Source organism: Mesoplodon densirostris, chromosome 8 (genome assembly GCF_025265405.1).
Source record: "Mesoplodon densirostris isolate mMesDen1 chromosome 8, mMesDen1 primary haplotype, whole genome shotgun sequence".
Classification (NCBI taxonomy): Eukaryota; Metazoa; Chordata; class Mammalia; order Artiodactyla; family Ziphiidae; genus Mesoplodon; species Mesoplodon densirostris.
This window is the reverse complement of record NC_082668.1, coordinates 7212870-7225875: the sequence shown is the minus strand read 5'-3', so window position 1 is coordinate 7225875 and position 13006 is coordinate 7212870. Positions and strand designations below refer to the sequence as shown.

Here is a 13006-nt window from a genome sequence, read left to right as displayed (position 1 = left end):
GACACGCAAGCCTTACTTTCCCACTGCTTCCCTGGGCGTCTTGTCACCGTGGGCTCCGTGGGCTGCTTCTGTGCTGTGTGTCTCACGTTCGGGCCCAGACCCCCTCCAAATCCCCTGGCTTCCGGTGGCGTTTGGAGGATGGGAGGCACAGCTGCATGATGGGAGGGTGGGGGACCTCCCACCCCCGCTCCCTCCCTATGGGGCTGGCTTCGCGGAAGACCTCAGCTCCAGCCTGGCAGCCCTCTCTGGGTCCTGCGTCTGCCCCCCTTATGCTTGGATCAGGAGGGAAACTGCTCCCCCACTTCGCAGGTGTATTCCTACACCCTGTCCACTAAGTCCTTCTGAAATCCCCCCAGGCAAATGTGGCATCTGCTTCCTGCCTGGACCTGACTGATACACATGACAACCTTGTAGTCAGACATTTGACGTTTTAAAGTGTTGGAAAGGCATCACCTTTGGCAGATCAGATTGAGGGTGAAGGAAGGGGGTGCTCCCCTGCTACCTACCCTCCCCCCAGCCATTGCTCTGTATCCCCAGTCCCAGGCCCACAAAGGGTCCTCTCTGACCATCTCTCCCCCTGACTCATCCTGACCCTCATCCTGCAAGTCCGTGCAAAGCACTAATTGCCGAGCATCCCACGACAGCCAGGCCCTTTGGCACCATCTGGGGACACGACAGTAAGCAGATCTGGCCCCTGACTATGGGCTGCATGGGCAGGCAGAATCACACTTGACCAGGCACCCATCCCCACGGGGCCCCAGTGCTCCTGCTGGCTCACGGTCAAGACACTGTCCACTTGGAAACCCCGACTCCCACTCCTGGCTTTGACTTGGCCATCCTGCCTGACAGAGGGCCTTTCTCGGCCCAGCTCAGGACTGAGAAGGCCATGGCTGGGCTGCTCCTTTCTGGACATACAGAGCGTCCGACCCACCTGTCCAGCTTGCACTCCTCACCCCCATGAGTGGGGCTGGGATTGGACTCAACCCTCATTCTCTACCTTCCTGGGAACCTGGGCCACCTGGGCAGCCAGCAGTGGTGGTTCACCAGGCCCTGGCTCCCTGGCCTCTGGGACCAGTCCAAGCACACGCAGTGTCCCAGCGCTCAGCACCCGCCCACCTCCTCCCTCACTGGATCCATAGGGTTCCGATGAATTTTAGAATGTTCTGTTCTTCTGCACGCTTAGTACCCAGCGTATTTCATCAATTCTAAGGTGTTTATTTTGTCATATTAACATCTCTGAAATCAGTTGTACCCACAGCTTGATGGTGTATCTTGGTTTATGCTTTAGCTTTTAGCAGTACATAAAATACTAGTGTCTCAGCATTGGTGCATCTAAATTGCCATAGCTCATGTGCTCTCCCAAACGCACATTCCCCAGACATCCTCCAGCTGAGAACCCTTTTCCAGACTCACCCATGAGTCGTTTCACTTTGACTTTCTTTGATACGTTCACATCCTTTATCCATATGCCTAATGGCTTGTCATCCATTAGCTGTAAATTCTTTTGACAGGATGACACTTGTCATGACTGCTTTAACTGAATCAAGTTCATCCTTGTGTCGTGTCAAATTATTTTTGTTATTCCGCTCACTTTGGGTTTTCAACCTATTTAAGTTACTTTTTAGAAGGCCCGGCCTTTTGTTAAACTCTCTACGAATTTACTGAATAGCTTAAGCCACACGCTCAAACAGAGACGTGCCCTCACGTACAGATTTATACGTGCATGCATTGCATCCCACACACAAATACATGTGGAGAGAGAGAGACATGGGGAGACAGAGAGGCAAGTGTGGAGCCTGAGTGAAGGTGAGTGACGGAGAGACGGAGTCTCTGAAGGCGGTGGCGTCTCTGAAGGCAAACGCATCCTCACCGCTACTTGGGGTTACCACCAGGAACAGGGCTCAGGGACAGGTCTGAGTCCTGGTCCATTCCCAGATGTCTGCATCTGTCCTGGTCTGGGTCGTCCTGCCTTGTCTGCTCTCCCAGCCCCACTTACCTGTGGCCCTGATGACCTCCCACGTCAGTGCCAACCGTGCCGGAACAATAGGCCCCTGACTTGAAGGTGGGCGAGTCAAGACGATCCAGCCTCGCTCAGCCCAGACCCCACCGACCTGGGTGGGCTTTCCGACGTGCACCTTATTTCCCTATTCTCCTTTCCCATGGGCGATGGGTCCCAGCAGCAGGCAGCCCCCGGAGGAGCAGTTGGGCCCCTGACCTCCAACTCCAACTCATTTCTAAATCATTTCTAAATCACATGAATGTCATTGACCTGTTAGCTACTATGATAAGGGGGGTGACTCCTAGGCACTTAGTGATAGGACGTGGGGGGTGTTCTGCTCCTCCAAGGCCTGGGAAGCCCCACCCAGAGGGGGAGCCTCTTTGGGGCTCATCCCTGTACCCGCCAGCAGCCTGATCTCTTGCTTCTGTCCAGCTGCCCCCGGCTCACTGCTCTTCCCTAAAGCCCGGCTACATCATTCTCCTCCACCTGGGGCTGCGACTTTGCTCAGCATCTTCTTGGCTGGATCAGGAACACCCGGCCTTACACTGTCCAGTTTTGCCATCTATGCCCAGGGAGGGAGAAGTCCTCTGGGTATCTGACTGGGCCAGTGGGGAGACAATGGTGCCATACCTTGAGATGGAACACCAAGGAGGGGCGGGGCAGGGGACTGGACAGGAAGCATGGACAGGATGTTGAGACATGTTGGGTTAGGAGCAGTAGGGTACAGCACTGATGAGACCCTAAGCCTCCTGCTTGCAGTTCTCCCATCCTACCCTGCTGCCTGATAGCCCACCAGGGGGAATCACAGAGGTGGGGCCTTCATGTGGGCAGGGCTTCAGCAGGGGCAGGGCCTCAGTGGGCGGGGCTGGCTGCCTAGTTTCCTGCTGGAGCCACCAGGCGATAGAAGGAGACCTGGCCCCAGGGCATTTGAACAGTCCAGTCGAATTACCCTCCTGCTCTTCTGTCATCAACAACAGAGATACAAATCAGGGAAGATGTTTGTACCGCCTCAACCATTTTCTGAGTTTTGACAAAACAGAATTATATCAAATGAAAAATATAAAAATAAAAGCAAAACAATTGCTATAATAGAGTTTTCCCGAGTTTAAAAATAAATGATCTTGGGGGTGGGGTAATAACTCCCCCCACCAAACACACACAAACATACACACAAGAAGTCTAGAAAAAATATTCTAAACTATTAAAAATAGGTCTCCTGGGGTTGTGGGACTACAGGTGATTTCTTTTTTTCTTTTTTTAATTCTGTATTTAAATTTTTTTCCATAACGAAAATGCATTACTTGGTAACATAATACTTTTAAAAATAAAAGTTTTTTAAAAATTGAAAGAAAAAGATCTTTAAAACTGTCCTATCTGTGCCTTTTGCAGAGTGGCTCTTAGGGGCTGTGAGGGTGTGGGCGTCACAGGCAGGCCCTGCGTAGGAGCCTAGGGCTTCTTCTGGATTGTGGTCACTCCCTCGGCCTCGCTGGTCTCTGCTGCAGGTGGCCTTTGTGGTTGGGTGACGTTCCAGCCAGTTCAATGTGCTTCTGCTTGCGATTTGTCCTCAGGCATCCGAAGGCGTCCCCATGAGGTTCTTCACCAAGCTGGACCAGCTTATCGAGTTTTACAAGAAGGAGAACATGGGCCTGGTAACCCACTTGCAGTATCCCGTGCCACTGGAGGAGGAGGATGCAGGCGATGAGCCAGAGGAGGAGACAGGTAGGAAGGGATGGAGGGGAAGGTGCCTCCGGGACCCTGCCTGCCATCGAAGTCCCATAGTGAAGTTCTGGGGTGCTTCTCTCACTTCAAGTGCTTGTAGATTGGGTGGGTCTGGTTATCAGAGGGGGTGACATGGTGGTTAAAGACCAGTTAGGAACACAGGCTCTGGGTTCAGACAGACCTGGTTCAAACTTCCTGCACCCCGTATTGTCAGCTGTGTGACCGTAGGTGAATTACTTAACCTCTCTAAACCACAGACCTCTCTTAAAGAGACACTAAAAATAATATCTGCCTCTCAGGGTGTCATCAAAGGAGTCAGTGTAGATCCCAGCGCCTAGTACATAGTAAGCGCTCAATAGATGCAGCTAAAATCATTGTCAAAATAATTCGCTGAATTTTGCTGTGAAGAGAATGAGGAAGGAGATGGTTGCACCAAGCTGGAAGGATGAGAAAGGATGTTTCTTTATAGCATCATTAAAAGAAAATAAAGTACAGCCCCTAAAAGGTATGTGAGAGTCAGTCCTGCTGTTTCAACAGGGGAGGGACAGGCTAATAGAGCAAGCGTCGGGCAGAGAGAGGAAGTGCAGCCGGGGAGCCCCCCTTCTCTTCCCCTCAAAAGTTCATGTCCTGAAAGAAAGCCCTGACATACATAACTGAACCTCTCAACTGGTCAGGGCTCCTCCTAAGTCCCAGGGCATGGAACCGAGACCCCCGGCATCTCCCCTGAAGGACAGATTAGACCAGAGGTGTGGGGTCCCCGGCCTGACTCCGCCCATCCCTGGCTGCTGCCCGCCACGTGCTGGGCGTCCTTGCAACCTCCTCTGTGGGCCACCCTTCCTCCCACCTGCCTGGAGACCCACCGTGAGCGATTGCACAGCTCATCGGCAGCCTCCTCCGAGGGTAAACTCTGAAGAGCCGTCTCACCAGTTCCTGGAGGAGACGAGGGCCAGGCAGAGTGTTTCCAAAGGAGCGCAGGTCTGCAGAGGTGAAGGGGACCCAGGCAGCCGTGTCCCTTGTCGCCTCCCTGGCCCAGTAAGAGGCACCCTCAGCTGTGAAATAGCCAGAGCCGACATGTCCACGTGTGAGTCCAGGGTCACTCACCAGTGCTGTGCCTGGACCACACGTCCCCCAGCTGTCCCCAGTCCCCAGGAGCCCAGGCTCGGCCTCGACACTGAGAAGCCACCGTGCAGAAATGCCCTCTGCACTTCCCTCTCACCCCGCAGGCCAGTCTTTCTGCCCCTCCGGGCACAGCCGTCTAAAGAAAGACCCCAACACTAGAAAAAGACCCCCCAACAGATCCGGAAAGAGAAACACAATCTCAGGACGGCTGGCTTCCCTTCCCAAAAAAGACCCACTGTCTGCTTGAACCCAAGCGTCTCCCACCCCCAGTCCAAGGGGTCGAATTTGGCTCAGGTCTTCTCAAGGCACCGCCAGTCCCCATGGGGCTCAAAACGGGATCATAACCATTGAAAGGACCCCAAGCCAGGTGAGGAAGTGAAGGAACGGCTCATCCTTTAAAGAGAATGTCCCCGTGCAGCTCTGTGTCCAGAGCCGTGGGGCAGCCATCCCGTGTGAAAAGAGGCTCGGACAGGAGGTCGCAGACCCCAGGGGCTCAGGACCCTCACCCATTTGTGGTACGTGCAGGATGGAAGCTTTCAAGGTGAACGGGCGGGAGTCCCATCTCCCAGGCCAAGTCCAAGTCATTTGTTTCATATCTCAGTTCCCTGGGTGGAGGGAGCCCCTCACTTCCTTTCATTGTCTCTGGGGGTCTGGAGGGAGAGAGGAAGAAGGACAGAGGCTGGAGAGAAAGGGCAAAGAAAAGGGGGCCAGGGTGGGAGAGACAGGGGCAGTGTGGCCGGACCTGCCTGCTCCCCGGCCCAGCTCATCCCATGACGGGAGCCCAGCCTCTGCTGGTCCAGGGCCCCTGCTCTGCCCCGAAGCCGGCCATCCTGCTGAGTTTCTGGGGCTGCTCTCTCCAGCCGTCTGCGGCCAGCAGCCCTGCCCGGCGTGGCCATCGGACCCCAGCAGGTGTTTGCAGAGCTCCTCAAGGGGACAAGCTCTGTGTTGGGCCCCGGGGCAGAGACCACCAAGACCAGGTCCCTGCCCTTGGCAGGCTCCCCGTCTAGCCCAGGAGTCAGCTGGCAAGGGAGCGGGGCCGGGAAGGGACACTGTGGGCACAGACGGGTCTGTAGCTGGGCGCAGTGGCCTGGACCCCACGTGGCGGGTGGGCAGGATCACCGCACAGAGGGCGGAGAGGGTGGGCCACGTGCCCCTCTCCGCAGGCGGTGATCCTGACGGAGGGAGCACTCAGCCCAGACGGCACTCCTGCTCTTGTCTTGGGTAGAAGGTGTCCTGTCTCCCCCCGAGCTGCCACCCAGAAACATCCATTTATCTGCCGGGCCATATGAGGCCAAGGAGGTCCCTGTTTCCAACGATAATCCTCGAGCCACGGAGGTCAGCCGGCCCAGCCTCTCAGAGACGTTGTTCCAGCGCCTGCAGACCATGGACACCAGTGGGTGAGTCCCCACCTGGCAGGCCCCACGACACCCAGGTAGCTCACCCTGTGCTCTCTCCTGGAGATGCCGCTTCCACACTAGGACAGGTTGCTGTGGAGCCCGCCAGCCTCCCGACGGTGGGTCTGAGGGAGCCCAGCTCGCGGGGCAGCTCTTGCTACGCGGGCACTGGATGGCCCTGCTCAGGTGCCCCATGTCCGCCAGGCCCCGCGGCATGGCAGGAGCTGGTTCTGGAATGATGGATAGTTCTCTGCTGCAGATGGCATGGCCCTGCTCCAGACTTCAGGGGCCCATGCTGTGATTCCCTTGCTGGGGCTTGCCGTGAACTCACATGGCACCTTTTCCCACCCCAAAGACTCCTCCCACCATGCGGTCCACTGGCTCAGATGGTCCCAGTGGAGGAGCTGCCGGCACTGCAGCCTGGACCTGCTCTGGGCCCCATGCAAAGGAGGCCAACTTCCTTGTCACCGGGAAATGGGTCAGAGCAGTTGTTCCATGTGTGGTGTAGACTGTGAGGCCTACACCGCATGCCACTCCTTTCTTTGTGGTGGAAGGAGTGAGGTGCAATCCTCTTCACACTTTGTTTCACCTGCCCTGACCCAGGGCTCTCAGGATCGGCCCCACCTGTGGTACCAGACTGGTCCACGTTGATGAGGTCCTGCAGCCCCTTGGCCTCCCTCAGCAGGCCCAGGCTGGAGGATGGGAGGTGGAGGTATGGCTGGGAGGGGCGTTGGTTAGTTTGCAAATCAGAGGCCCTGACTTTAACACAGGCCACGGGATGGCTTCCACAGGGAGGACGCTCCGTGAGGGGAACCGTGTCCTCAGCACCCAGCATGTCACCTAGCACGGAGTCGGCACTCCCTAGATCTGTGTTGAATGAATGAATTAGTACACAGCCATCTCCATGTGTTAAAAATGGAAAAACGTTTTTTTGTTTCTTCATGAGAAAAAGACCCCCCAAAGTATATCCTATGGGCAGGGCTAATGCAACATCTCCAACTTGAAAGATTAATTTGAGACAGCCAGTCTCACCTACCATCTGATTTAGCCAAATACAAAGGAAAGGTCTGAAGGTACACACAAGCCACCGGTTGCTAAGATATCTGGCGTTTCTATATTTCCACCTTGACATTTCCTCTAATTCTTCTCCGGGCCTGCCGGGTTATATTCTCTGCACACTCCTGGAATTTCCCTGTGCTATTTATCAAGAAGCTAAATAGCCAGTGCTTTGAATGTGTTGATCCGTTATCATGATTATCCTGATATATGTATCTATATAACAAATGCTTATTAAAGTAGTTCAGACAGAGCCCATTGTTTAGTTTCCTTGAGATTCTATTTCTCTCCAGGTTTAGGTGTTAAATGCAGGGCCGTCCTGGAGGAAATAGGCAAAGCTGTTCAATGGTGCCACTGCGGCACCTCCTTGTCAGTCCCTCCTGTCTAGGGACAGGTCTTCTCTAGGGACTCAGGGCCCAGTGGGGCAGGAAAAAGTGTTCAGCCAAGACTCCACGCAGCCTCCTGAGAGGGGGCGGGGGCAGCTGAGGGCTGGTGAGCGCGGGAGGCCCGCCCTCTCTCTGGTGTGGCTTCTCAGCTAACAAACAGCAATGGAACTTGCCTAAAGCTTCTGCTTGGAGATGGAGGTGTGTGGGTGGAGCACATTCGAGGCACCATGGTGCCTGCCCTCCTTTCTCTTCTGGGTCATGAAAAACTAAGCTTCTGCCTTGTGTTTGCAAGTCAATCTATGTTGCTTGTAAAATCGCTTTGTACACAGAGGACTGCCTTTAGATTATTCTTAATTATAAGACAACCTGCACAGTCTTTTGTGCAAGTTAATTAGATCTAATCAGTTAGGTCATAGTTAATAAAAGACTGCTGAGTAAAATCAACCTTCTCTGATAAACAGAGTTTAACATCTCTATGTCAACACTTTTCTACAACAAACATTTGAACAAATATTGCTTCCTAAAGCAAGTACTGATGGTCTCAAAGTTAAAGTCAATAGGCACGAGAACTGTTAAAGTACTTATCTTAATGCTGTAGGAGAGATTTTGTCCTTTTCAGCAAAACAGACTGAGGCAGAAACTGGATTTTTTTTTATGGTGTCAAGACTCAGAATAAGTATAGATTAAACTTAAATATTATGACAACTGGTATGTAAATAGTTGCTGACTTCTCTGGCTAAATAAGTCAAAATGGCTAATCTATGTGTTTTCAGTCTTTCATTGAACAGCTGTTGTGTTCAAGAGCAACAGCCTTTCATTCTTTCAAGGATCCTACAGGAAAAAATCCCCTGTGACCTCTAGTTTCAACTTGATTGCAAGGCTGGAGCAAAGCTATTTAAGGCTTGTACGAATTTTTTCACACACGTAAATCAACATCCTTGAGCCTCCGTTTCCTTGTTTGTAAAATAGGAAAAATAGTAATATCTGCCTCATAACATTGATTTGTGGATTAGAGGGAAAAAAAGAGCATAAAGTGCTAAGCAGAGTGACTGGTATGTTATGCTCAGGACATACTTGCTGTAATTATAATGTTCATTATTATAGGAACAAAAGCGCAAAAGTTATCCAGAAAAATATGCCGCTGGGTGATAGAATGTAGAGGTGCGATCAGACCTCAGGGGCGGCCCTGGCGCGATGCGGCCCGGGCTCTGCCTTTGCTGGGCCACCCTGTGCGAGGCGAGGGCAGGTCCTGCCTCGGGCCCATGTGCTTCATCCGTAGTTGAAAGGGACTGGACCAGACCGGGAGCAAGGGCTGGGGGTGCAAAGGCCCGGCACCTAGGCTGCCAATACCATACCCCCAGCCCCATCACTCAGCACAGAGACTTCCCTTCGGAGCCTCGGATGACTGGGAACCTCCCTGACACAGAGTTCCAGGTGGCCCTGGGCTGTGAACTTGGAGTTGGCCTGTGAGCTGTAGCCATTTGCCATCTCTGGACTAGAGCATCCCTCAGCCCTCAGATCCGATCCTTAGGAATTGATGAAGCAGGAAAACAAGTCCTCTGTACATTTTCAAAGATGTGCTCTCTCCTTTTCAAAGGATAAACATTTCCCATCCCCAGCCGGTATCACTTCCTTCCACCTACCGGAAAAGCCTTTATGGGTGGGTTTAGAGGCAGCCTCCCTTGTGGGCCCTTTACTCTTGTCTGACCTGATCTCCACCCCTTCAGTAAGACCTGGGCCGCCTGTCCAGGTGTGCGAATGTTCTCCTGGGGCCCGTGTCTCAGCTGGAGACTCTGAGAATTCAGATTTCTTCTTCTACCTGTTACTGTTGGTATCTGTGGTTTAGGAACCGAAGAAGCATGTTGTTATATCTCTCCTTTTTTTTTTCAGGCTTCCAGAAGAGCATCTGAAAGCTATCCAAGATTATTTAAGCACTCAGCTCACCCTGGACTCTGATTTTGTGAAGTCGGGCTCCTGCAGTCTGCCTCATCTGAAGAAACTGACCGCGCTCCTCTGCAAGGAGCTCTATGGGTAATGGCTGCCGTGAGGACGGGAGGAAAGGGGACAGTGGGTGAGAGAACCAGCTCCTTAGGGTGACCCCTGCACTTAGCCCCGGTGTCCAGCTCCGGATAATTGGGCTGTTGGTGGGGCTTAGAAATCTGGTTGTTGGAGGTTTTGTTTTCATGGCATTTGAACTTGGTGGTGGTTGGCTTTTTTTTTAAAACGAAAGTTAATTCGAGGCCAGTTGCTATGGGAAGAGGTGGGCGGGAGTACACTGCCAGCCCTTCCACACTTGCTAAGGATCCAGAGGCTAAGGCTTTTGCCGCTATTCATCTTTCTTGCTGCAGCCAGCACATCTGATAAGCACATAAGGGCACCAAGAGGAGATAAATTAAAATCAACCTATTTTCTATGTGGGTGGTGATGGCTCAAGATTGCCAGTGATGGCAGGTTTTAAAAGTGAGCCAATTCACCAAAACTTCAGTGTTCTGCTATTGAATTCACTGAAGGACCAATTAGTAAAAATTCCAGTTTCTTTTACTGTTTTAATTTCATTATGTGCTTTAATTTCATTACCATTAAAATTAAGTTTAATTACATTTTAATTGTTAAAAGTGCAAACTTAAAGCTGATACACTATCTGAAGAATTGACAAAAGAATTTTTTAAATGCTTGAAAAAATAGAAAATCACATTTAAAAACATCTGAAAGAAATCACAGGGACCCAAAACAATTCCATGGCAAATGAAAGGTCAACATTTTGGTTGGAAAAATAGCATTTCATGTGGGTGAGGTTTTATCAGCCTATACTGTTTTGTGTTTTATTACATATACAGCAGTTTCAAAATTCTTTTGTCAGTTCCTCTGGTGCCATATCTATCTTAGCTTAGTTTCTATGCAAACAAGAATCTTTCATCATCAGCAATCAAATTGAACTTTCCTTCTAAAGGCTCTTATAAAGCACAATCAATACATTTGGTAAATTTAACAAATAATTTCTTTGACAAATTGAGCACTCATCAAATTGGCCAGTCAGGTTTACTTTCAATGAATTGGCTTTCAACTAATGCAGTTTCAGCCAATTGGACCCAGAGCCATCATTTTTATAGATTTCCACAGAGAGATAGTCCTCCATGTGATGCTGTTGTTATAAATCATTTATCACTAGGAAAAACACACACACACGGCACTTTCTTTTCAAGAAACACAATTTCATCATGACTGGTAGCAAGCTTTTATTTCTGCTCCAGTGGAAATCCTGTTCTTTGCTGCTTCCTTGTCCAGAGGAGATATACCTTTCAGTCTCTCCACAAGTTTCACCCAGTACACTCAGCACATTTCCCCAACACTGCTTTGCTACCTGGACTTTCCTAGAATCTGGGTCACCTCATCCTTACGGTGACAGAAGCTTCCTCAACATAGCTAGTTCTCTAGTTTTCCACAGTTATTTACTGAACAGTTAACTTCGAGTTAGAAGTAGAGAGACTGCGTGATGTTCTAAATTCCCCCCAACATTTGTTTGTCTTCACTTCATAGGCAAAGTGATAGTCAGGCTTGAAGACGCGGTTAGGGATGGACTTTTAGAAAATCTTAGGAAAAAAGTATGTTTCCCATCCCCCCGCAACCCCTGCAGATGTTGTTCCATGAAACTAACTATAAACTAGTAGTTTTCAAACTGCTTTGATTGGAACAGCTCTTCAATCCATTCATTCACTCACTTAACAAATATGTATGGAGAGCCCGCGCTGAGCTCTATTCTGGGAGCTGGGATGCAGCCATAAACACAATGCACAAAGTTCCTGCTCTTTAGACCTTGTTGGAGCTGATGCCTTAGTAAGCAAGTATAGCGGTAGATTAAGTCTGTAAATAAACAAGATAATTTTAGTAAATATCATGACAAAATGAAATAGGGAAAAGTGCTAGAGTTGGGTGGGAGGGTGCTAGTGTCCTTTGGGGGTCAAGGAGACCTCTCTGAGGCAGTCACAGAGCTGGGACCTCAATGACAAGAGGGAGCTAGCCATCCAGCTATTTGGCAGCGGGATGTCAAGTACAAAGGTCCTGAGGCGGGAATGAGGCCAGCCTCGAGCAACAAAAAGTCTATGAGGCTGGAGCATAAAGAGCAAAGGAAAGTGTTAGGAGTGGAGGTTGGGAAGAGTCAGGTGTAGGGTGGTCATATTTAGCAAATAAAAAAACAGGATGGCCAGTTAAGTCTGAACTTTAGATGAACAGCAAATACTTTTTTAGCATAAGTATATACCGTGCAATATTGGGATATACTTGCACTAGTAGATTATCCATTGTTTATCTGAAACTCTAATTTAGCTGGGTGTCCTGTGTTCTATCTGGCAATGCTAACAGGAGCCACATCACACAGGACTCCCAAGGCCTGGTAGAGATTTTCAGGATTGTGCCATAATCTGAGTCAGGGCAGTGGAGACTGGATCTTAGGAGGCAGACCCAAAGCAGCAGGCAGTTGGGAGCTACTATATTTGTGACCTGATGGTGGCCCACGAGAAGGGGAGCAAGAGGAGGCAGGGATTTGTGTCTGTTTTGCATCCTGCTGAGTCCTGGGTTTCGACAGTGCCTGGCACACAAGAACAGCTGATAGATATTAGCTAGGTGACCCAAGGCTTGGGAGCATGTGGGTGCTGAGAGCTGGTGTGACCCGGGGCGTGTGTAGATGGTGGAGCTGGCAGATGGATGTAGGGTGGGGGGATGACGAATCGAGGGTGACCCTTAGGTTTTTGGTGCGAGCAGCTGAGTGGTGGATGATGCCAGTTACTTAGATGGGGAAAGTCAAAGAGGAGGGGGTGGAGGAGGGGCATCTTTCTCTGAGCTACCATTGGCTTGAGGCGCTATTAGACATCCTGTGAGCTGAGCCACCAACCAAGGATTTAGTTCTAGAAGTTAGAGCCCAGGAAACCTCAGGGGTAAGGGTATATGTCTGGGCGTCATCAGCATGGAACTGGAAGCTGGGAGATGAGTGGGGTAAGGTCACTGCAGGGGGGAGTGCAGATGGAGGGGAAAGGGGGCCCAGGGTAGACGTTGAGAGGTGGGGTAGAGGAGAAGGAGCTGGAATGGTGTGCTGAGGATGGCGCCAATGGTGGCCAGTTGTGTCCACTCAGACCACTTGGCCCAACACAAACGCCAGGGTGAGGATGGGGAAGTCACAGAGAACTGAGGAATGAGAAGCAGAGCAAGAGCCTCCTCCACAAAAATGTCATTACAATGTCAGTACCTGTGTCTGAAAGAAGGAACTTCCACAGCACAAAGGCTCGAGGAAGATTTGTAACCCTAAGTTAGATTATCTAGAACCAGACAGAAACTTTTCC

At 50.9% G+C, this 13006-nt stretch overlaps 1 protein-coding gene across 1 annotated transcript in view; it reads left to right on the top strand.

Moving 5' to 3' along the window:
• INPP5D (inositol polyphosphate-5-phosphatase D) overlaps window positions 1-13006 on the top strand; it is a 134934-nt gene that overhangs the window by 62722 nt on the left and 59206 nt on the right. Inside the window, exons 3-5 of the mRNA XM_060106077.1 lie at window positions 3568-3718; window positions 6063-6234; window positions 9564-9704. Of these exons, the coding sequence (XP_059962060.1) occupies window positions 3568-3718; window positions 6063-6234; window positions 9564-9704 (464 nt within the window). The remainder of the gene's footprint in view (window positions 1-3567; window positions 3719-6062; window positions 6235-9563; window positions 9705-13006) is intronic.